Genomic DNA, 24,586 nt, shown 5'->3' on the forward strand with positions numbered 1-24,586 from the left:
CTACAGAAAATACAGCATCATACAGTTTCAGGGAGTGAATCCTTTCCCTCCACCGCCACTGCCAGCAAGCCCAAGGCCAGAGGCAGGCGATCAATAAGCACTTGTTGGAGGGGCAAGGCCAGGCTGAACAAATGAATCGATCTCCGGGGACAGTGCAGGGTGTGTAAGGCAAGCCCCGAAGACTGACATCTGTTTACGAGTGGCAGTGGCAAAGCAGTCCCATCTGCTGAGAGCGTGACAGGGTCTGAGCAGGGGCATCCTGGCGCCTTTTCCTGGAGGGGCGCAGAGCTAAAAGTCACCCACTCCAAGGAGTGGTGATAGTTGGCAAGCAACACCAACATCTTTGTCTTTTGGGTCACCAACGAAAGAGCACCCACAGGACAAAGGGTGCAGAGGATGGTGCTGAATTGTTAAAGAAAACAGAAATGTTCCCAGAGACCTTAAGCACAAAGAAATGGAAGAAGCTCTTCTTTGAACTGCCCCAGCCTCACACCACTTTGCAAAGCACCCTAAAAATGCTTGTAGATGATCCTGCCCCATCTGGACCACAACCTGAAGGGGCTTCTGGGAAAGTGCTTGTAAATAAATGGGCCAAGCCTTCATGGACAGCAGCTCTGGGCCAAAGGCTGGGCAAGGCTTCCTCAGGACCCACACTGGCTCTTGTTCGCAGATGGTGCAAAATCACTGACGGGTAAGGGAGTGTGCACGCTGCCAGGAAAGCGGACTAATATTTTTGGGAAGTTTTAATTTGCTTCAATTAAAAATTCAGGCCAGCTCTGAGCAAAACAGAAGTAGGTGAACTTCTTTTCTGAACCTCTGCACAGTCCTTTCTGGGCCCCTCCACGCTTCTGCAGGCCTGTCAATGAGGGACTTCACCCCAGCCAGCCTTTCCTAACTGGCCAGTTCTGAGAGTCACTTCATCTCCTCCCTACTCTCCAGCCAGGGCCTTGCTGGGGATGGGAAAGAGAACCCATCAGGCTCCACCAGACAGGAGAAACCCTGTGTCTGGGGCCTCAGCACCTGCCTTCCAGGTCTGGGTCATGTCTATAAACTGATGGCTCTTTTCTTGAGAAAATTGGCTCCGTATCTTGTGATCAGAGGAAAACACTGGAGAAGATCAGCTGCTCTATACAGTGCATGGAACATAGGAAGGGCTCTCTAAGCCCTAGCTCTTAGATTGTTACCCTCATCATTACTTATGGGTGTTCCTCTACAAATCTTCAAGAGAGCTTTAAATACTGACTCCCGGGCCCTCCCGGCAGTCCTGGCCCAGGGAATGTCGTTGCTTTCAGAAGGCAGTTTATGAGCCACTGGGAATCCCTCCTGCCCTGACATAAGCTTTAATGTGCTCTGCAGTAGGACCTGTGTCCTGTTCATCTCTGTCCAGTGAAGGTATAAACTCAATCATTCAGTGTACGTGTGAATGAATATGTAATGCACGCATCTCAGGACAGGAACAATGCTGACCCACAAGGGGGATCAGGAAAGGCAGAACTGGTAAGTGTGGGCCTAACCACCCTCTAGGCTTCTCCTACCTGGGGCCCAGCAGTCCTTTCCCTTGGAATCCAAGGACTCCCTGTCCTCCGTGAATGAAGCCTGAGGCTGACACTGCACAGATTCTTTCCCACAGGATTCCATCCACCAGGCCACAGGGTTTGTAGAGGGCTGGCTGGGTCAAGGGTGGAACTGGGCTACGGGGGGATCTAAGACTTCTCCAGCCTATTACAACCATCTCCCTCCTTCCCCACTCCACGGGGGGGGGGGGGGGGGGGGCCTTGGACTTCCCCAAAACAAAATTTAACAGTGAGATCTGACCAAGTTATCAGAACACATGCCTCCCCTAGGAACCCTAAGTTGAAGGCCTGTTGAGGAGGAAGCAGTAACTTCAAGGCCACTATTAAAGAACAACCCCCTTGCCCTCTAGGTCCACACCTTCTAAATCTTTTGATGTTGACCTTTCCAACAAAAACAGATGGGAATTCCAGAAATGTAGTAGTCCCCAGGTATGCAAATATGTCAATTTTTTCTCTATAACTCAACTTTATCCTTATAATGAGCCCAGTGATTTAAACTCAATCAGTTCACATCTAATTGGGTCACATCCCCATTTAGGGGCTAGGCCTGTCCCATCTTTCTGAAGTGGCCCTGGAACACTCTCCAGAACGCTCTCCGCTGACTTCTGGGGCCCATTGGATTCTCTGGGACACCTCCCTTCTCCAGGCAAAAGAGATCTGGACAACTGTCACCAGCCCTATCCTGCCAGTCCTTCCAAACTGCCATCTCCGGCTGCCTCGGTGGCATGGGGAGCATGACAGAGAGCAAGGCACAGAGCCCCCCATCCTGAAAGTCCTCCAGTGTGAAGGGACTTATTCCTCCACTGCTTCTAATGCTCTTCCCTAAAATCTCTCCCCTTCCCCCACCCTGGAGCTCTTATATATTTATGGTCCCTTTGCAATCTCTTTTTACACCTTAGCCCTTTCACTGAAAACCTAAAGATCTGGAATCTTTGTTTTCTCCAAAGGAAGAGGTGAGAATGGCCCATGAATTAATATTTCACCTAACATCTCACCTGACACCCTAGGGGAAAGAGAGACTTCAAATACAGTGCATCTGGATCTGCCTGTCCTGGACAAGTCTAGTATTATTCAGGAGATCCTCAACCCAGGGAAGGGTAGGTAATCACCCCTGTGAGTGGGGCTGGGCACACAGACCCATCTCCTGCAGGGAAGGGGGGCAGTGTTGCCCAGTGATTTGCTGGCTTACAGCCCCAGCTTTGAAGTTATATAAGCCTAGACTCATCACGTCTCCTCCATTTATTGGCGTGATCTTGAGCAAGTCATTTAACTCCACTAAGGTTCAGTTTCCTCACCTGTAACAAGATGCCACCCACCTCCCAGGACTCCTGTGAAGAGCAGACTGCCAAGCACTTAGCTCAGCACCTGGCATGTAAATACTCCATAGATGAGATCCGGATCGTCCGTTAGTACTCAAAACCACACACACACACTCAGACAGAACCCTCTTAACAGGGCAAGGCCTGTCTACACAAATATGTGGGTGCCACTACTCCACAGTGCACATTCTTGGATACAAGCAGATCCCTACTAAGACAGTTCGAGTCAGAACGGGGGTTCATGGAGTTAGGTCATTTTCAGTGGCTCCTATATGGCTCCAATCAGCTTAAGCCTAAAAGACAAAAGGAGGGGTCTCCCTTAGCTCACATCACCTAAAATTCCAGGGCTATTTGCCTCCAGGCACAGTTGGACCAAGGGATTCCAAAGACACCTCCAGGGCCTACCCCTGCTTACTCCACCTCTTAGCTCTCTTCTCTCTGCAAGTTCCAGTTCCAGGAAAGCTTTCCCCTCAGGCCAGCAGCTGCAGGCTTATCCTCTCAGCAACCCTCATGGGGAAACTTGCTTCCTTCTTGATTGCTCCAGCAAAAGGCCAGGACTGGGTGTTGGCAGGCCAAAGGGGCTACATAAGCATTCCTGAACCAATCACCCTAGCCATGAGACAGAGGTGAAGGCGTGGGCTCAACCCCACTTGCCCCCAGCGGAGTGAGGCAGTGCTGAGAGAAGGCAAGAGCAGAATCCACCAGATACCAACTCCAACCTCACATACCATCTCTCCAGTCACCCTCTCACATTCAGCCCCCACTGCCAATGGCCTCAGGTCCTCATTAGTTCCCAAATGCAACAGGACAGTGAGAATCTAACTGGCCCTCCTGGCTATTTGTTAGGCAATGGTTTTCATGCTGGGCCACATGGCAGGTGTTGGGGGCTAAGGACTGGTGCCCAGGGGTCAGGAGTCCAACTTGATCCCATCAGTGGGGCAGAGTAGGGGTGGAGACAGGGTCTCATCTACAAACAAGGCTCCTCAGTGGGCGGAGCAGTTCCTGTTACAAGAGGTAGAACAACCACAGGCCTCACGAGTGACGAGTGACGTGTCTAAATACACCCATGACATCTAGAATGAAAACAGCTTTACTGATACCTGAGAAAAGTGCAGGAGAAACATTCCTACTGGCCACTCAGTCTGTCCCCTCAGGCCAGGTCACCCAGAGGCCTGACCTTTTCTCTCGTCCTTCCCTTGAGCCATGGATCATTTGGGGCCTCACTGGCCAGCACCCAAAGGCTGGGAAGTCCACAGCCAGAGCCTGGAAAGAGAACATCTGTGGCCATAGCCCCTAAGGCCAGGGTGGGGTCAACACAGAGACTTCACAGGTCAAGGTCTAGAGTCTCTTGAGTCACAGTTCGGAGTCCGATGGAAAACAACTGCTCCCAGGGCTCCCGGATCCAGGCCAGCAGGGCCGTCAGCTGCTCCGGACACACAACACGGAGTGCCCAAAAACTCTCAAGCCGGGACACCTGGCAGAACAAGAGTGGTGAGGTGAGACTCGCAGAGGGCCACACCAGAGCACGGGAGGGGAGGGCCAGGGGAGGACCCACTGCCCGTCCTTGCTCATGGCCTCTTCCCTTCCCCGAGCCTGTGTCCCTCCCCATGAATGATCCTGACTTCTGGAATAGAACTGATGGACCCTTACTGAAGGCCCCCAAAGGGCTTTCACATTTACTATCTTGTTTCTTTCATCTGCCCTGTTTTTCAGAATGTAAGTTCTGGAGCCCATTCTAAGGAATTACTTGGGGTTCAGTTCCTAGGTCTACCATTTGAAACCTGGGCAAGTTGGTTAACATCCCCAAACTTCAGTTTCCTCATCAGTAATAGGACTAATGACAGCACCTCCTCACATGCAGGTGAAGATCAAATGGCTGGCAGAAGGGCCCAATCAAGTGCAAACCCAAGGCGGAAGCTGCAGGGTGCTTCACTCAAGGCCAGCCATCTAACACAAGCCTGGGCGCCAAGGTCAGGGTCTTTCCACTGCTCACAGCTGCTACCCAGTGAGCCTCCAACTAGGTCCTTGTACCCTACTTCTCTGTTCTCCCCACCATGACTGTCTATGGTGAGTTCCATACTGCCCCCAATTCCCAGCTGTCCTAGACCCATTTCCCACACACAAACCAACTCTGCCCGCCCCCTCACACAGTCACATACACACAAACACACACATGCACACACACCTCATCGTAGAAAACCAGCCGCAGGTCCTCCGGGGCTGTGCGATAGAGCAGCACTGAGCTCAAGCTGCTGAATGGCTGCTGCTCCCTGACACATAAGGAAGGGCCTGGCCCCAAGGGCAGGGCCTTCTCAGAGGCTTCACCAGACGCTGCTGGAAGAGGGCTTTGCGCCTGGGACCCTACAAGGTCCTCATCTAACAGGTACAAGGTGTTCAGCGTCAGCAACAGGGACACAGGACAGGTAGCAGGTCCTGGGGAAAAGAGGCAGGGTAAGGTCCATAGTGCAAGGCCACGGAGAACCCCACACCCCTGCACAGAGTCTCAGCACTGCTTGGGAGAAGGGGGGCAAACCATGCTGAGATGGCCACAAAGCAGCCTGAGCATCTGGGGCCAAGGCCCTCCCTTTTCCATACTTCAGGGATCTCTAGCCTCCAAAACCTCTGAGGCCCAAGACAAAGGAATTCTGCCCCACATCCCAGCCAAGTCAGAAAGGAGGGTCACGCCTTCTCCAATAGGATGAGGCACAGCACAGCCAGCCAACTTGCTCCATTCACAGAAAGCCTGGGCCTGAGAGCAAAGGTTTCTGGGTACCTCTTGGCCCTACCCTTGGAGACCAGGAACCCTGAGGGGGTCATTTGGGTAAGCCCATGAGTGAGAGGAAGTCCAGATGCCAGGAACTAAGAACTGCTACAAGGACACACAGAGGTACTGGTGGCCAGGCCAGCAGCCTGGGAGAAGATGGGGTACAGAGGCCTCACCTTCAACCAGGAACACCTGAAGGTAGAAGAACAGGGAAGGCTCCGAGGCAGAGTCTCTTTCCAGCAGTGGCCTGGGGGGAAGGTGACAGCCCCGAAAGAGTGGTCAGCTAGGGGTGGGAAGTACCAGGAGGGGGCAGAGCAGGGAGGAAGGACCAGGTCTGTGGGCCTGAGGACAGGTGGCTGGGACTTGTGAACAGAGAGCCTGTGTTCCAAGAGCAGCCATCTCAGCACCAACCCCAGCCTCACCCTCCCACTGACTCACCAGAGTCGGTGCTCTGGGGTCACCTCTTCCTCCGTGGCTCTGACGCTGCTCCTCCAGGTTGGGGGCAGAGACTGCAAGACATCTGGACGGAGCCAGCCAGAGACAGGGAGCCCTCATGACTCCACCTCTTCTTTCCCAAACTCACTCCTCTCAATACCTTCCCATTCTCCGTATTTCTAGATTTCAGGAACTTCTCTGAGGGCTGAGTTTCATTACACATCTGTCTCAACTGTGGGAGGATCTATGAAGGCCCCCCAACCCCTGCCTCTCCCTTTTCTTTCTCACCAGTGAGCTCCTCTAGGAAGGCCTGGCAATGCTTGGCATCTCGAGGCAGCAGGACACAGCTGGCTGCCCCAGCTGCCCACTCCAGGCGCAGGCTCTGTCTTGCTAGGCCCAGCTCTATGCGACTCAGGTCCTGCAGGGGAATGGCCAGGGTTGGCTGCAACCAGCTAGCTGGAGGCCCACTGTGGAGAAAGGAGGGGCAGAGTGGAAGGAAAGAGGAAGAGTGGAGTGAGGTCCACAGGGGAACCCTGACCCTTTCCTGGCCGCAGCCCTACTCACTCACCAGATCTCCCCTGTCACCTTCAACACATAAAGCCTGTGGTCAGACACAACCACAAGACACAGACACTCCCCAGGGTGGCCTGCCAACACCAGTGGCACCTAAGGAGCAAAAGAAGTTGATGAGAAACAGAGAGGACTAGGGAGGCAGCTGCCAGACTGAGAGCCAAGTTACTGAGAAAGCACCTTCAGCCTGCCCCTGCCCCTGCTCATCCATTCCAGCCTCTTCACTGACCACGCTCTCTATCCACCATCGTCTCCATCCCACAGCCCCTGCCTGCACTCCACAGCAGCAGCCTCTTAGCAGGTCTCCCTGCCTGTCACCTCATCCCCTCCAACCCACCCTCCACGTTGCCAGGCTAATTGTTCTAACACAAAATTGATCACCACTCCCCTGCTTCCAGTCCTTCAGTGGCTCCCGCGGGCTTCGGGATTGAGTCCAAACTCCTTGGCAGACACATGAGGTTGCTCTTAAACCAGCCCCTGCTTCCTGTTCAGACTCCTCTCGTACTCTGCCCCTCACCCCCCACATCCTGGCTGCCCCACAATGGGCAGTTCTCCCCACTAGCTACTCTCTCAAGCCTTCACGCACATGCTGCTTCCTCTCCCTACAACATCCCCTTCCTCCCTCCTCTAACTCATCCTTCAGGGCCTAGTGTAGCACCACCTCCCCAGGAAGGGGCAGCTTCCCTGGCCCACTCAGGCTGGATCAGATGCCCCCTAGGGCCTTTGCCTGATTCCAGCACTTCCATATCACATGACCATCATCTGTTTCTCACATCAGAATATAAGATTAGCCCAGCCGGGCGTGGCTCAGCAGTTGAGCGTTGACCTAGGATCCAGGTGATTTGGGTTCAATTCCCGGTCAGGGCACATGTCCAGGTTGCGGGCTGGAGCCCCAGTCAGGGGTGTGCAGGAGGCAGCTGATCAATGACTCTCTTATCATCGATGTTTCTATCTCTCTCTCCCTCTCCTTTCCTCTCTCTGAAATCAATAAAGATATATTTTTTAAAAAGAAAAAAAAGAATACAAGACTGAGGGCACAACAGATTTTCTAGATCCTCAAGTGTCCCACACCTGCTAGGTGCTCAATAGAGGGGTCCAGTGACATTCTGTGTTTATAATAATGACAGGAGGTCCATTTATTGAGGCCAGGTGCTGGGCTGGGCAGGTGCTCTCACTGATGCTACTGCACTCTGAAAGGTAAGTATTATCCCCTTACAAAGGATCCACAACTGAGACTCAGACACCAAGGAACGTGTCCACAGATACACAGCAAGGAACTGCAAGAGTAGAAATGGGATGCGAAACCTGGCAGTTCCAGAGCAACTGCTGTGACTCAACCGGATGTGATGGAACAAGCGGGCACCCTGTCAGGAGCACAGGGCAGCACCAGGCTGACACAGACCTTGGTGCAGCACTGGAACTCCTCCTGGGCATCGATGAACACCTCAACATCCAGGAAGAGCCGGAGACGGTGATCCACAGAGCGGAGGCCATGGCGCTCAGGGGCTGGGGACAAGCAATGGGCCATCAGCCTACCCAGCTACACAGCTCCATCTCACCTCCCCCCATGAGTGCCCCTTCCCTCCCCAAACACCAGCCCTGTCTTGTTTGGCCTATACTCACGGGGACTGAGGCTCCACCTGTGGCGGTCCTGGGAGCCCAGTGCCTGAGATGGGGTACTGTCAGCCTTGGTGCTGTGGTCACTGTCACCAGAAGAGTCATCATGGACACTGCTGGGGGACTGCGAGGAAGCTGGCAACTGCTCTTCCTGTCTCTGCTCCCCACTGGGGGCTCCCACGGTCAGAGCCAGGAGAACCACATGGTCACTACCACAGTTTGGACACACAGCAGGAGGTTCTGGAGAGAGGGATGGGCAGTCCCGTGAACCACACACACAGCACCATAGGCCCCACCACGCTCATCATGCTCCCCACCCATGCTCAGACTCACCTCGGCCCACATCTCCGGCTTTATACTCTACCCACTATTCCCAACCCACCTGCCTCCCTCTGCAGGCCTGCCTGCTAGCCAATCACTCCCCATCCAGCGAGAGACAAGCAAACCCAGACCCATGACCCACAACCTCCTCAAAATACACCACACCATCTCATTTCGGGTCTCTCAGAAAGAGCCAAACGCAACCAGACCCTGCTCGGGGCCCCTCCCACAGCCAGGGGCTGATCACGTACTCTGATGCTCTACCAGCAAGGTCTAAAGCCCCACAACAACAAACCAGGAAGGCAGGGCGCCAGATATGGGTCCAATTCCAGGCCCCATCATGTAAAGGCTATCGTCTAAGTAATTATGACAAGTCTCCTAAGCTCTCTGTGCCTGGTTCCTCCTCTACGATGGGGACGGAGACAGTGCCAACCTGTCAGGATGAATGAACGTAGCAGGTAAAGAATCCAGGACAGGGATCAGCAAAGAGAGAAGAAACATTTTCTGAGCAGCTACAATGTGTTGGGCATGTGCTAGAGCCTTCAAACAACAGACTCCCCGCCCCCCCCCCCCCCAAGACTGTTTGGAGCCCAGCACTGTGCCTGGTGCTTTTCTGTCACATTTAAATCCCCTACCAGCACCTTGGGGCAAGTTCATTCACATCTTTGTTCAGAAGAGATACCTGAGGCTCAAGCAAACGCTGAATGGAGCACACAGAAATGTTCATTAAGATGCTTCCACTGAAGGGACCCCAGGGGCCACACGACCCCATGAAGTACAGACAGGGTCTGGGAGGTGGTGGGTCTATTTCCACTACACACACTGCCCTGCTGAGCCTCTGGGGTCTGCCACGTCCTGGGCAGGTTCAGGGTGGAGCTGGAGAAGGGTCTATTTCTGAGTAAAATTTAAACTCCTGCCCTAGCTGCTGCCAAGAAGAGAAAAGTGATAAAAATCATGCATTTCAACATAGGAGTTATCAAGAGTATCTCTCTTCTTCAACATCTTCAAAGGCATGGCTTTCTGACTGGTCTACAGTGGAAAATTTTCTCATCTCAAAGAACAGAATGTGAAGAGATGCCACAGGCACAACTCAATATCTAGCAGCTTCCAAGGTCAGTGGGGAAGGACAATCTCAGCCAAGTCCCACAGCAGCCTACTCAACAGCCAGACGTGCTCAGATGGCAGCACTATAATCCAGCGGAGCACTGAGGGCTCATTAGGTTTTATGCAGTTTCTGAACCATTAGCCAAAAAAGGGGGCAAGCCTTCAGGTTATGAAAAAATAATGAGTATGTTTAAACACAGAGATTGTATTTCCTGACTTTTAGAGGGGGAAAAGGATATTTCTTCTTTTACTTTTGTAAATGTAGCTGGCAGACGGTTTTATTTTTCCTCCAGGCAGGAAGTTGGTCCCCACTCCTTTCTTCCCTGGGGGTCCCCCTCCACACTCCCTCCCTCAAAGCCGTTTTCCCTGAAATGGACAAGCAGGTCAAGGGCAGGGCTTGTACCTGTATTTTGGCACAGAGGCCTCCAGCCCTCCACACTGTCTAGTCCCAACCTAGTTTCCCCAGGCTTGAAATCGTGGCCACAACGTAGACACTGGAGTCTGCCTGCCAGCTGGTCTCTTGTTTCCCCCAGCTGATTATGAGCCTTGGTGGCTGCTGGGGTCAACACAGCAAGCAGCTCCTGAAACAGGGTGGGCCGGACATAGCTGTGAGCAGGAGCCCAGCCCTCAGCCTTCCAATCTCCCCCAGGCTTCTGGACCCATCACCTGGACAGCTGCTTGGGCATCAGGCTCCAGCACCACATAGCGACGCGAGTGCCGGTCCGGGCAAATATAAGAGAAGCGCAGAGCAAGGACAGGGGCCATGGGGGGCAGCTCCGAGCCCTGTGAGGAAAGAGGGCACCATGAAAAAAACAGCAGAGGGATTAGGGATATACTGAGAGCACAGAGGGAAACAATAGCTCTGGACTCCATTAAAATGCTTTTGCTAACATCCACTCTGGCCCAGAAGCTCTACTCCTAGGCCAGCCTCCCAAGCCACCTGGGGCCACCTTTGGCCCCCAGCTACCTCCTCAACGCCAGTGAGAGAGAGTGGGGATCCACAGCCTGGTGCCCAGCACCCAAGAGCCATGTTGTCAGAGCTGGCTCCTGCAAAAAGCCCAGCGCCTCTTCCAGAAGCCCCTCCCACACTCACCTCCGGCAGTGGTTCCCTCTGGGCTGGGGTCTCAGCCTCTATTTCAACTGCCTCCAGACTCTGGAGCTCAAGCCGTTCCAGGGTTCGAGCTGCTTGGAGTTCCACCTCACACAGGTGGCCAGAAGTGACCCGGAGAAAGCGCTCCTTGCCCCGCACGCCCTGAGGCCCCTCCAAGGGACACACCAACATGGGGCGACAGAGCTCCTCTGAGGAGAAACAAAAGAGGGACCCCGTAAAGACGAAAAGGTACCAAGACTCTGCCCTCTTATGGGTTGTCCCTCCTTCCACAGGGGGTCAGCCCCCTGCACCTGGGTTTTCCTAACTCTCCCAAACACACCACCACCACAGCTACTGCAGCTCACCTTCCACTTCATTCTGCTGCTCCTGTTCCTGCTCTTTTCCTGGCTCCTCCATCTCCTCTTTCTCCATCTCCTCTTCTTCCTGTGGCTCTGGCCCCACAATGACCTCCTCTGCCATTTCCTGTGATGACTCCTTTTCTGGGGGGGAAGGGCTGGGCACAGTCTCAGGGCTCAGGGTGTCCGGGGACAGTGCGCCAAGTGCAGGGATCTTGGAGGTAGCCAGGCTGGGGATCCCAGAGGTCTCCAGGTGATTCCTATACTGCAGCCAGTCGCGGCCAAACTGTTCCCGGAAGCTGTTCATGAGTTCAAGTTCCCGATGCTGCTGTACAAACCATCCTGGACAGGTGTATATGGGGGTGGGTACACAGCTTAGCCAGCCTGCATCCCTACCACCACCCTGAGAGTGCTCCCCAGGGTGAAGAAAAAGTCCGTGTAATGGGTGGAGGCAAGGCCGGGGCAGGGGGGAGGGGAGTCAGAGAGAGGCTAAAGGCTTCTGCTCAGCAGCATCCCGAAGTGTGTTCTACAAAACGCTCTGGTCATATGCAATTCCCAAACGCATCATGTGCCACTTTGGGAAATTTGCAACACAGTAGGACATTTAAGGTCCTCCAGAAGGAGGACTCCTATTTGTTTAACCTAGCATCTCCCAAACACATCTGGCCACAGAATCCTTTTGGCATCCCAGAAAAGTAATATTCCTTGTAAAACACTTTGGAAAGCGCTGCCTAAGAGTTGTCTCTTCTCCTTTCCCCAAACTAAAAGGAAAGAGGAAAGACTACGGCCCTCTATAGTGCTCTACTCCACTGAAAATAAAATTCCTCCTAACCAGAAGACTGAGGAGTGCTGGACTGGGGCATGGGAGGCTGGGGGGTAGGGCTGACCTACCAGCTGGGGAGGGGTCCTGAGTCCGGGGCTCTGGGTCCGTGTCACTGGGCTCGGAGATACTTGCCCGCCTCACACGAACTCGGCTCTAAATTTGGGTAGAGGAATGATATTCTGTGAAAGCCAGGCCTCCCACCCACCCCACTCAAATCACGCCACCCACAAGCAAGGACAAAGCCTTACTATTCTCAGCCCATCAACAACTCAGAGCCCCAGTCAAGGGACCCAACCCCAGGTACGAGGCAGCCTAGGACACTGTTTACCTTAACCTTACGAATTGGGGGCTGGACCACAGTGCCCCCTGAGGAGAGGCTGTCACTCAAGTCAGCGCCACCAGAGGTTTCAGTGGTACTCCCCACCAGCCAGGACTGAGGTAGGGCCTCTGAGGATGTTGAGGTCTGGCATGTGACAACAGGAAAGAGAAAGAGGTCAGAGCTGGAGGAGCACCTCTGCCCTACCCTAGCTAGCCGAGAGATGGATCTACTCTCCAGCTGACAGGAAGAGTCTACTCTGGAAACCATTTCCTTCTGCTAGCGTCCTCGCAAATCAGTCCTTGTTGTCCCACTCCCACCACTCCCCATTATACTAACCTGAAAATCAGTCAGTGACAAGACCTTTCCATCAAGAAGGAACTGAACAAAGATAAAAGAGGAGGGGGCAGTGTTGGTGGTGAGGCTCACACCTTGGGGGAGCTCCAAGCCAGGGTGGGAGCCCTCTTAGGCCTGTGAGGACCACCAGGCTCAGCAGATGGTACCAGCATAATAAGAAAGAATAAGTGAGGGGTGCAGGGCCTGCATCTGGGGGGTGGGGGTGAGAAGAGGCAAGAGGTGCAGAGGTGAGGGCGGGGCTGGGCAGGAAAGGGAAAGCAGAACAGATATGGGAAGATCACTCACGCCAGAAGCAGCATCCTTGGCTCGGGGCGACAAGTACTGGGCGGTGGCTGCTCGGTGCTCAGGGTGGAACCACAAAGGGTTTCCCTCCAGGTACAGCTGAGGGGCAGGAAGGAGACTGAGGTGGGCCTTGAGCCTCCCAGTGGGAGGAAGGGTACTGACCACATCAGCATGGGAAGAAGGGTGGGGTGCAAAGCTGGCTTCCAGGCAGTTGAAGTGCCTAAGTCTCACCTTGCGAAGCTCAGCCAGCATCCACAGTGGTGACAGCGCCCTGTGTTCTTCCAACAGGTTGTATGCCACATCTAGGTGCCGCAAGTTCCTCAGCTGCTCCAGGCCTGGGCGGAGGCAAGAAAAGAGGAAGAGCACATGAGTGAGAGAAAGGGTGGAGAGGGTGGGGGAGTGTTGGGGGTACAGTGCGTGCCGGGGGAGGGTGCAGTGAAAAGACAATCCTGGGCCTCTCAGACCTGCCAGTGGCTATGCATGAGGCTCTGGAGGTGCACAGTTCCCAGGCCACCTTGCCACCCTGAGTCTCACACTGCCCCATCCCCTCCATGTTTGTCCCACCCCCCCTACTCCCTGCCCTACCACCACCACACTCCCCCACTCACCGTGCAGGCCCTGGAGTTCATTGCCTCTCAGTATCAGGGTCCCCAGAGTAGCTCCTAAGGGTCCCATTCTCGGCACCAAACACAGGTGGTTATAGGAGATATCCAGATGGTAGAGCTCAGACAAGTCCTGGGAGGAAGTGAGGGGCGACAAAGATTCTTTCCTTGACCAAAGTCTAGCCAGGTTCCTCTGAGCCCTTTTCCACTATGTCTCAACCTTGGCCTATAAAAACTGCAGACACTCAGCACAAACAATTTCATCTACCCCTCCACTCCCCAACGTTGAACTGAACAAATACTAGCATAGTTTCTGAGAGCTCAAGCCCACACACCTAGGATGACAACTCCAGTCCCCTTACATTCCTGCCTAGAAAAACTCAAGGCTGCCTGGAGAACTGAGTTTTTTCCAGCTAACACTTAAAGATAGGGCCCCTGTCTCCCAGCCTCCGTGGGAGGGTAGAAGCCTAACTTTGGCATATGCCAGTTAGCAAACCCAGACAGGCTGGTTTCACATAGACCAGTGTCCCCTTCCTGCTTCTTGTACATTTCCACTTCCCTGACTTCAGAGGAACCTGCCTAGAGTCTGGTCAAGCAGAGAATCTGGTCAAGCAGAGAATCTGTTCAAGCCTCCACTGGTCCCCTTCCCCAGTCCCTCACTCTCACTTTAACATGTCCAATTACCTCAGCACAAACCGAACTTGAACTCAGTTCATGCTGAATAGTTTATTACTGATTAAAATAGTTTTACTACTGATTAGCTATCATAATAGTTTACTACTTAATAAACTATAATAGTTTATTATTAAAATCTGTTCTTACCACTTTAACTAGTGTCCAGCTTTCTCTCTGCCAGGGAGACCCTGTCACAAGAGCTACCCTTTTCTGGGCTAGGCACTCGGCTAAGGGGCATCAGATTCTCTTCACAATAATTTTAATACTATAAAAGTGAGTACTCCTATTATTTCCACTTTACTGGTGAAGAAACAGAGAGTTTAATTTGTCCCAGGTTGCACAGAGATTAGGAGCTGAGATTTGAACACTGGTATGTGTCATGCTAAGCCTGAGCCCCCAACAGCACTGCCTCACAGGATATGGCTCCACCCGGTGGGCAAGAGCACGCAGGAGCAAAACCGGTCCAGCAGAGAAGGTCAGAGCAGAATGATCAGGGGCCCCAGTGGTGGTGGTCCCAGGCAAGGTGCTCAGACTCACCATCAGGAAGTCCTTGCAGTCCTGGAGTTGATTGTGGCTCAGGTTCAAGAGACGCAGAGCTGACAAGAGGCGCTGCAGAGGATGGGAAAAGGAAACAGAGGATCGGATACCCCCAGGTAGCCAGCTGGCCCCCTCCCTAAGGGCCCATCCCTGTCCTTCCTCAAACCCCCTTCCCTCTGAGGCACTCACCAGGGAGCTGTCTAAGGCAGTCAGTGCATTGTAGCTGAAGTCGGCAGAAAGCAGAGCCAGCCAGGGCAGGGCAGAGCAGAGGTCGCCACCGCAGGCTGAGAGGAGCTCCTGAGACAAGGTGCTCGGTTACCTCTACTCTCCCCTCCTCCCCACACCAAGGCCTCATTCTATAGCCCAGACGTTCATTCATTCTTCATATGCTGAGCTGTCTGAATATAGACTTATAGAGAGCTCAGGGCCCTATCCTCAAGGAGTTCACTGTGAGGAAAGTGAGGTAGCAGAGAGGAGAATATTTAACACAATATGGTAAGTGTGACTATAAACATATGGACAGATACAGAGTGTTGTGGGAGCACAGTAGAGGGAGCAAGAACACTGTCCAGAGGGAGGCAGGAGACAGGGAAGGCTGCAGAGGAGGAGGAATGCCAGAGCTTGGTCCTCTATATCCGTCAGGACAAGGCATCTGGGCCCACCCCCATCCTCCTAACCTCTAATGTCTGGATGCTCCTGCTGCAAATCAGGGTCTCCAGCTGGGAATAGATGCCACGGAGGCCATAAAGGCAGTGGACAGGGACACCTCGGAGCTGCAGCAAAGGAAGGGAAAATATGGCAAAGCCATGGTTCAGGGAAGCATTAAATGGAAAAGAGGGTAGAAGCCATATTACTGCAGAGCAATGGGCACTCTCAGGCCTGCCCCTCCTCCACCAAAAGAAGCCACCTCTTTCCCCATCTTCAAAAGGCTGCCTCAAGCTGGGCTTTGTGCAGCAACATCCCCCAATGCCCCATACCTCCAGCTGCCGAAGGGACTTGAAGGGAAAAATCTTGATGGGCCCTGGGAGGCCAGGACCAGGGACATGAACCAGCTAAAAGAAAAAACATTCAGGCCAATGAGGTCAGGCACATCTCCCTTTCCTTGGCATCTCTTTCTTAGCACAGCCACCCGTAGCTCTCACATCTTCTGGATCTGTGCCTTGCAGACTTCTTGCAGCCATGCTACACCCCAATCCCGCCTCCACTAGTCTGGGCTTTTCGTACATCCTACCCCATTCCCACCCCAGAACCTTGAGTGAAAGCGTTTTCTGCAGCACATCGAAGAGGAACTGAAGCTGGAGGATGACAGGGGAGTCGGTGGGGTGGGAGGGCAGAGCCACAAAGCCTGTCTGGCCAGGGCCCCATGGCCCCAGGTACAGCTCAAATACGTGGTTCAGCTGCTGCAGTGTGGCAGTCAGCAGGCTCAGTGTGCTACAGCCAGACAGGACCACATCCCCTGCAGGGAGAGGGGCGGACAGGAAGGAGGGTATAAGGAAAGGGTCCTTCCTTTATTCTGAGACTCTGTGACCCCAGGATAGACCCACTCCAACCTATACTGTAGATCCTCCACTACAGGGTCAAGCTTTATATCTTCACCTCACGTAAGTCTTCAAAGGCTCCTCTATCTTCAAAAAAGTGCTAACTCTTCAGCCTGACATATTGCCTCCAACTTTTCTAAATTTTCCTTTCCCTTCTGCTCCAAAGATCCTGGTCTACTCACACTACTAGAAAGAGAGTCAACTTGGTTCCAAGCTCCTTCATTTTCTGACACACACCCTTCCACTCTGCCCAGCTTGACACCTCCAGGCAGCTTTCTCAATACACAACACTGCTCAACTTTTCGCTGTAATCACTTATTTTATGTAAAATTAACTGGGTGTTTTATCTTTTTTTTCTTGTTTCAGAAGATGCACACTTACAGAAACTCTCAAACAGTACTAAAATGCGTGTCATAGAAAGAGTAACTACTCATGGTAGCCCTTAGGTATTGCTCTCTATGTTAAAACTGCTCTCTCCAATGAGACTGTCATCCTTCAGGGCATCTTTTGGTATTCACCATTGTACCTAAAAAAGTGCAACTACAAGATAGGCATGGAGAATTTTTTTTTAACTTTTTTGAAAAAATAAGGATAGAGTCAAAGGATGTTGTAGCAATAATACCAAGTCCCCCTATACCCTTCACCCAGTTTCCCCAATGGTTACGTTCTATATATAGTACAATATCAAAACCAGAAAATCGGTATTGGTACAATGTATATTTATAAGTCCTATGCCATTCTGTGACATGTGTAGATTCCTAAAACCAACACCACAATCAAGATACCAAACTATTCCATTACCACAAAGATCTCCCTCCTGCTATCTCTTTATATCCCCCCCACACACCGTCATTCCTAACCCCTGGAGCCAAGTCAGGTTTTTGCTGACTAAATTAACAAATCCCATAACCTTGCCTAAAGTATTTTTTATGTACCAGACACTGAGGACAGGTACACACATTGTTTAAGGACTCTCCCCACCCTCAAAGAGCCTCCGAGTCTAGAAGAGGAGATAAGACATGTGCACAGATAATAACACCAGCCAGTTTTAACTGCTATAAAGAGAGATTTCACAGATACCATCAAAAACAGTGCAGTGATGGAAGGCACCTAACATTAACAGAGTAATATGTGCCAGACAACTCTGTCACTTCATTTTAACTTCATCAGAATCTCCGAAAGAGCACTATTAACCCCTCTTACAAATTCAGAAATTGGAGCTCAGAGAAGTTAAGATTAATTGATATCCTATAGCTAGCTGATAGGAAGTTGCTACTTCTGTGTGACCTCAAAGCCAAGGCCTTTCTACCACGTACTGAACAACTACTGGGAGAAGAAATTATAATAGCTACCAATTTTGAGCACTTACTATACATGCAAGCACTGTACTAAATACTTTATGTGAATCAGAACTAATCCCCACAACCTCTGAGTTTAGTGCAATCATTATGCCATTTTGTTGGTGAGAAAAACAGGGTCAAAAGACTTAATCCGGTCAAGTATGAAGGAGAGTTGGGATTCCAAATCCCGTGGGTCTGACTTCAAATCTCGTGATTTTAACTCTGCTATACTTAGATCCTTGCCACACAACAATGATTATGACCAGTCCCCGGTCTCGAGGGGCTTCGAGCCAAGCAACGATCACTCTCCAGTGAGAGCATCAGAGAACGCACGCAGGAGGTGGCAGCGCAGTCTGGCCTGGAAGGGTGGCTAAGGCTTAGACTGGCAAAGACAAAGGGCACCGTAGGCAATGGCACCAGAGCGAGCCAACCCCGGAAGAGTAAAGAAATTAATTGACCCACTCTCGTGACCCTAAACAGCTGTAAGTCCGTGACTCTGTAGGAGGCGTGTCTCCGGAAGGCAGAAAGCACCCCAGCTCGCCCGAGCGCAACCGGAAGTCCACTCACCGGACTCCCGCAGCAGCCCCGCGAGCTTCCACAACAAGGAGTCTCCCGGGGCGGTTGTCATGGCCACGGGACGCTGGGGGCGGAGCCTGTGGAAAGAGGAAGCGAAAGAGCCTCAGGTGGGTGGTTGTGCCAAAAGGCCAGGATGTCCGTGCAAACAGAGGCCTCGCGGGGAGGAAAAGAGCAAGAAAGAAAGCGAGGAAGCGCGTCCTCCATGGTGCCCTTTCGAGGAGCACAAGGCCTGGTCAGCCAGACTCACCCTCCTAGGCGATCCGATCACCAGCTCTGCCGCTCCGCGCTTGTCAAAGACAGACAGGAAGTCCCCCCCCGGAAGGAGAAAGAGACGGAAGGGCGACCGGAAGGCACGCCTCCGCTGCCGGAAACCACGCCCGAAGTCGTGCGAAAGCACCGGTGGGGGCGGTTCCTCCGTGTTCTGGTGGAGGTTGAGCTGGGGCCCCGCTGCTTGTGGCTGGGCTCCTGCCATCCCCGCCCCCCTGCGGGCCCCTCGCAGCCTGAGGCACCTCCGAGCCAGTGAGGAGAACCTGACTGGTTGTTTGCGGACTGGGAGGGGAAAGAAAGTTTGGAGAAACGGAATTTGCTGTTAGGGAAAGACTCCTCCAAAGCCGCCATTCGTTTTGCAATTAGAGGGGAGCGTGTCCTCCACAGCAAGTTGTTTGATACGCGTGACAGCTGGGGCTGGCCGGAGGGGCCGCTTCTGGGGTTCCTTTGGCACTTTTTCCTAAAACTCCCTCCAAGCTCAGTTTGTGTTTTTTCCCCTCAGCAGTATCAGGCTCACATTAGTGATTGGCAGCGCTCCACGTGTACCTAGTCCTTTATTTTCACTGTGCTTTGCCTCGTCACATCCAAATCTAAAAGTGATTATCTCGTATTACCGAAAGGGGGCCTGGCCCTGAGCAGGTCGGCCTGGGGTCTGCGGTGGTGTGTGGGCTCCTGACTCCCTGCAAAAAGGTTTCAGGCCACCAGTCCAGGCGACGGGGACCGTGAAACAAGGCAGGGCCTAGGACAGAAGCAGCAGCAGGCGAGGGACTAGGCGGGAAATGAGCCTGTGCTAGGCGGCTTGGGCTCACTAAGAGGTCAGAGAAAAGGGGGATGCGGTTAGCCCCGGACAAGCTGCTGCTGCCCGTTGCTCCCAGGTTGCAAGTCTCACAGGGTCCCTTAGGGCTTAGGAAATGCATGCCTTTGGGAGGAGAGGGGGAAAGGGGAAAGGCTGGAGCACGCTCCTAGCGGGGAGAGTGCGCCCTGGGTCCTTTGTCTTGAGGCTTTTATCTCTCGCCTGCAGGCAGGAATCTTAGAGGAGGTCTCAGGGGAGGGTTTGAGCAGAATATTCATCAGTCTTCCTGGCGTGTCCTTTCAGGGTCATGCTCTACTGATTGATTGGTCAGTGCCAGTGCAGGGGGTGTCTTTAGTCCTTGCAGCTGGTCCTCCACTGGGTTTTGCTGCTTTTCTGGGCCTGAAGCTGAACTACAACTGAGGTCTAGATGCCTCACCAGGTTTGAAAAACTGGTTCACGCAGGTTAGGTTACTTGCAAAGGTCATTCAATTAGTAACTGATTGTGCCAAGACTGCCAGAGTTTCTTAGTTCCAAGTTCCCATTGTAGCTTTTACTTGACTCCCAGTCACATAGTACCTAACTAGATTAAGTTTAAAAAAAAAAAAAAAGTATTCAGAGAATTTCTGGTTTTCAGGGAGGGTTGGTTTGTTTGGTTTTTATTTGGGGTTGTTTTGTTTTTTTAATGAAGTGACCCTTTTCTGATTCATTTTCAAAATGAATCAAAACTAGTTGAGAGTAGGAATAGGTTCATAATCATCTTTATACCAAGTTGCAAAATTTGAAGGGCCCTGTTTTCTAAAGATAAAATATTTGAAATGGCAATTTATGCTCCTAAACCACACAATTTAGTGTTTATGGCATAATACGTGTGAGCCAAAAGCCTAAAAAGGAGTTAAGTGAACAGCAAAGCAGTCTATAAAAATTAAAGTAAGAGTATTCTGGTTGCATTATTAATCCTATAACCATGATGATTGTCAGTCCCTGTTTGTCGAATCACCTGGAACTAGAGAGGAAGAGTTTTCCCAAACTGTAACTGCCAACTCTAACCCCCTTAGGCAAGAAGAGAAAGATTCTTTTGAAGTTCCTGACATTTCAGGGGTGCTTCCCCAGCCCACAGAGTTTTTCTGAGAATTGCTCCATTCATATAGGTAACCCCTGTAGCCAGATACGTTCTACACCCCCTTGCTTCCCAGAAAAGTGAAAGTGGGACAAAGCAGCAAGGAAAGTTGAACTACAGAGGAAAAGAAAAACAAGTCTGCTGAAAGAAGCAGCAACAGGAGACTAAGCAGTTCTTTTTTCCAGCCCCCTTGTGAGGCCCACTGCTCTTTCTGCCCTGGGGCTGCAGGGGAGGCCTTGGCCACCTTCCAGAGAATTCTCCCTTTACTTTTTCTGCCTAAGTTTGAATGTATTTCTGTAAATTGTTACCATGCGAACTTTCGCTAAAAACCTTTTCAAAAAATTAAAGTTTAAAAGAAAAAAAAAGTATCTCATTCATCATAACAGAAAAAAAGTGTAGGCCTAGAACATTTTGAGAAGTATGCCAGATCTATGTGAAGGCAGCCAGAGAGCTTTAAGGACATTAGAAATGGCCTAAGTAAAAAAGAGATAACATGTCCCTGCTGAGAAGGTTATTCAATTTAATTCAGTATTAGAATGATGTCACTGTAATGCAATTTTCATCAAAATTCCAGTGGGAAGATTTTGGAACTTGACAAGCTGATTCCAAAATTGCTCTGGAAGACTAAACGATGGAGCGTTGCCGAGAAACGTTGAAGGAAAAAAAACAAGAAGCACCAACAGGGCCCTTGCCCCACTGGATGGCAGAGGCCCATGAAGCCACAGGAGCCAAAGCAACAGGGTACTGACACAGAGGCAGGTAAATGTTGATAGAAATACAGAAACAGCCGTGATTGCATGGGAATTTTTTCTTACTATACACAAATTTATTTTAATGGTATAAATAATGAGATCTTCAGTAGTTTGGGGACAATTAACTTTCCATCTGGAAAAAACTAAGTTCTGTCCCTCATACCATGCACATAAAATTCCAGAAGGATTAAAGAGCTAACCATTGTTTTAAAATTAAATCTTCGTATTCTTCAAAATTTGAGGTTCAGATTCACTTCTTAAAGACCGATCTTTATTTAAACGACATACAGTGTCATTTTCTAAAACATATTTGTCCCTAGAAAGTAATGTCTGGCCTGCTAACTGCATAATTTCATATTACCATGAATGAAATTGTGTTTCTCAGAGAAATGCTATGATAGCACACTCTTAACATACACTCTTCTGAGTTCATTACCCAAGAATAACACTCCACCTAAATGTGCCTCTGGACCTTCCGGGCACATGACCAAGACCTCCCAGCACAGCAGTGGATCTGGTACTAGAGAGGTACAACTCATCCACCTCAGGCTTCACTCCCCACGTAACGTGTGAGGAGAGAAGTGAGTCGTAAGCGGCTGTCACTGGTAGCATCCCTGCCACTCCTAAGTTCCCTGGAGTAGCCTCTGCACAGTGTGTGTGATCAAAGGGGTAAGGAAAGGTGTGCTGGTCACTAGCTTAGGCAGCAGGGACAGGAAGAAAGGAGGAGAGGGTGTCTTCACACAGGAGTGCCAAGGTCAGCTACCGGAGAATACAGACCTCAGAGTCCTGGTCCACCCCCTGCTTCTTTGTGTTACCTTGAAGCATGCAATGCCCTGGACTGGAGCCCATAGGGGAACAGATGTAATAGTTGATCTTTAAGACATGAGCCATTGTCCTGGGTCTAGACCTCACCACTCTGGTGCTGCAGCCTCCTACAGCAGATCAGATGACTGAGCCCTAAGGGTTCCTCCAAAATGAAAATTTGACACTTGAAATTGTGTTGTGGGTGGGAGGGTGAAATTGTCTGACCTTTCATCAACTAGGTATCTTCATGGAGTGGGAAAGGGGGTGGGGCAAATGGAAAAAAATGAAGAGGTGTGATTATTACCTCCAAAAATAGAGCCCATGTGCCTGTTGCCCATGGCCCCAGCATTGAGTGGTCAGAGGCAATTCTTTCTACATAAATTACCACACATTGTGTCTTTTGACCCAGCTACCAGGCCTAGCCACAAAAGATACCCAGGAATTGACCCAGTCACAAAAATCAAACATGTGGCAAACCAGCAGCATTGGAGGAAATCTAGCATGAGAACTCTGCATTGGACCATGGCCAAGCAAGCCCATCAGAGCCTGGTTCCAGGAGAAACTAAACATGGAGCACACAGAGGGAATGCCAAAGAGGCAGAAGCCAGGGCCTGAGAATGGCTGACTGAAAAGGAAGCAGGAAAATAACAATAGTCCAGTGACCCAGCAGCAGCTCTGGTCACCCAGCCTGAGAGGACTTTGCACTTCTGCACAAAATACACTGAGGGGTTCCCTGAGTGGCCTTATAGTAAACCTGAGGTCACCTCAGAGTGCCTTTAATTCTTTTCATTGTCTATCCTAAAAACCCACGGAGTCTTCTGAGAAGGGGGTTAAGAAGGGCTATAAAAAAGATGGGGACCTTGTGCTTCATTCAGAACTCAGAAAGGAAAAGATGCGGTGACAACAGTCCCCAGTCAAGCAAGTAGGAGGAGAGTGGAAGCCTGATAGGAAATGTGAGCGGGGGAGCTAAGGAGAGAGAGGAAAGCAGGCAGAGAGGAAGAGAAAGTCACTGTTTCAGGCTCAACCCTCAGGCCTGTTGGGAAAGTTAGGTACATGTGTGACATGTATCTTCCATCTCAAATTTCTCTGCCTACAGGGCTGGAGAAAGGAGGGGAAATGGTCCAAAGCAAGGGAGAGACCTGCAATGTGAAACATGGGTCAATGGGAAAAGGAACCGAGAAGAGTGAAATCAAAGGGCTTAGGGTGTCCAGGGCTGAAGGAAGGGGAAAGGCAGAGGCTCCTTTGAAATCTCAGAGCCTCTGTAGAACCTCGAAGTCAGAGCAGTCTTTCATCTGTTCATTTGTTCAACAGATAATTACTGAGCCCTGACATGTGTCAGATCCTGTGCTGGATTCTTGATCTCGGGGAGCTGGCAGTGTGGTGGAAGAGACAGACACCAGCAATCACACGTCAACATTGTATTTGTTTTCTCTTACTGTTGCAAGAATTTATATCAAATTCAGCTGCTTAAAATAACACACATTTATTATCTCATAGTTCTCAAGGCCAGAAGTCCCAAACGTATCTCACTGAGCTAAAATTAAGGTGTCGGCAGGGCCGTGTTTCTTTCTGGAGGCTCCAGGAGAGATTGTTTTTCTTGTCTTTTCCAGCTTGAGAGACTGCCCCCTTCCCTGGTTTGTGGCCCCCTTTCATTTTCACAGCCAACAATGACCAATTAAGTCCATGAAGCCTGAGGAAGACACCAACTAAGAAGGGCTCTTGGTGACGAACTGGGCTCAAATTTAAAAAAATCAAAGCCTAGCAGTCATTTCTACAAAGGGGCGTCTCACATAAACTGCACTTGAGGGAGAATCCTGCACTGAGTCACCCGCCTGTGCTGTGGTCCTGCCATCTGAGCCAGCCCTTCTAAAGGAGCTTCTGGAATTCTATTTCAACCCATAGGCCTGAGGCTTTGCCCATCCAATCACAGCTGCACAGCTCTGACCCATCAGAGGATCTCTATTCTGACCAATCAGGACAGTGCCTTTTGGACCAAGCAAACTGCAAGGATTTGGAGCCCTTATTTGCATGCTGATGAACCAATCAGGGGCTGGGGTGGGGACTTATCTCTATATAGGCCAGCTCCCCCCTGGCTCTGAGAGCCACCTTTCCTTTCTACTGAAGATGATGGTGTCCTGGCTGAGCTAAAACCCTGGGTGGGACCAGACCAGCGCAGGCCGGAACAGATCAGTGTGGAGCAGGGCAGAGCAGTGAAGCGAGAGCGGCTGTTTCACAGCTGAGCTGTGTCCACAGCCATGCAGTTTTCACAGCTGTGCTGTATCACAATTGAGCGGTTTTACACTGAATAAAGTCCTCTTTTACCACACCCTAAATTGGGGATTCCTGTTGGCGTTGAACTGGCAACGACTACCATCATTTGACAAGTCTTTTTCATATTACATCATTCTGACACTAGCTCTTCTGCCTCCCTCTTTCACATTTAAGTTATCTAAATCAAGTATGAGTGAGAATTTGGGTATGATCCCTGGGGCACAAATCCTCTTCATCTCTGTACCTGTGAACCTACAAAACAAGTTACCTGCTCTGAAATACGTTGGTAGGATAGACATAGAATAACAGTTACAGACATTCCCATTCAAAAAGCAGAAAATCGAATGGAAAAAAAAAAAAAAAAAGCTGCCAGTCCCAAGCAACTT

General features: G+C 51.2%; 1 protein-coding gene across 2 annotated transcripts; it reads right to left on the reverse strand.

The window, feature by feature from the left end:
* Positions 1-1,770: 1,770 nt before the first annotated feature.
* On the reverse strand, positions 1,771-18,524 carry STK11IP (serine/threonine kinase 11 interacting protein). Of its 2 annotated transcripts, XM_016196856.2 has the most exons (25): positions 18,444-18,448; positions 18,188-18,273; positions 15,993-16,198; positions 15,720-15,794; positions 15,420-15,515; positions 14,932-15,039; positions 14,743-14,814; positions 13,537-13,663; positions 13,160-13,263; positions 12,932-13,027; positions 12,629-12,670; positions 12,302-12,436; positions 12,042-12,126; positions 11,160-11,492; positions 10,798-11,003; positions 10,371-10,487; positions 10,108-10,285; positions 8,286-8,519; positions 8,065-8,168; positions 6,661-6,758; positions 6,381-6,559; positions 6,096-6,177; positions 5,834-5,904; positions 5,079-5,326; positions 1,771-4,367 (listed from the first exon to the last, which is right to left on the reverse strand). In XM_016196856.2, exons 2-25 carry the CDS (start codon positions 18,246-18,248, stop codon positions 4,218-4,220), a joined length of 3,207 nt encoding a protein of 1,068 aa, XP_016052342.2. In that variant the 5' UTR covers positions 18,249-18,273; positions 18,444-18,448; the 3' UTR covers positions 1,771-4,217. The 2 variants fall into 2 exon arrangements, with proteins under 2 accessions (XP_016052342.2, XP_087675699.1); XM_087819573.1 differs by lacking the exons at positions 1,771-4,367; positions 6,096-6,177 and having other exon boundaries at positions 5,311-5,904; positions 18,444-18,524.
* Between the last annotated feature and the right edge of the window lie 6,062 nt (positions 18,525-24,586).

This window comes from Miniopterus natalensis, chromosome 8, assembly GCF_054644295.1.
Source record: "Miniopterus natalensis isolate mMinNat1 chromosome 8, mMinNat1.hap1, whole genome shotgun sequence".
In the NCBI taxonomy this organism is placed as follows: Eukaryota; Metazoa; Chordata; class Mammalia; order Chiroptera; family Miniopteridae; genus Miniopterus; species Miniopterus natalensis.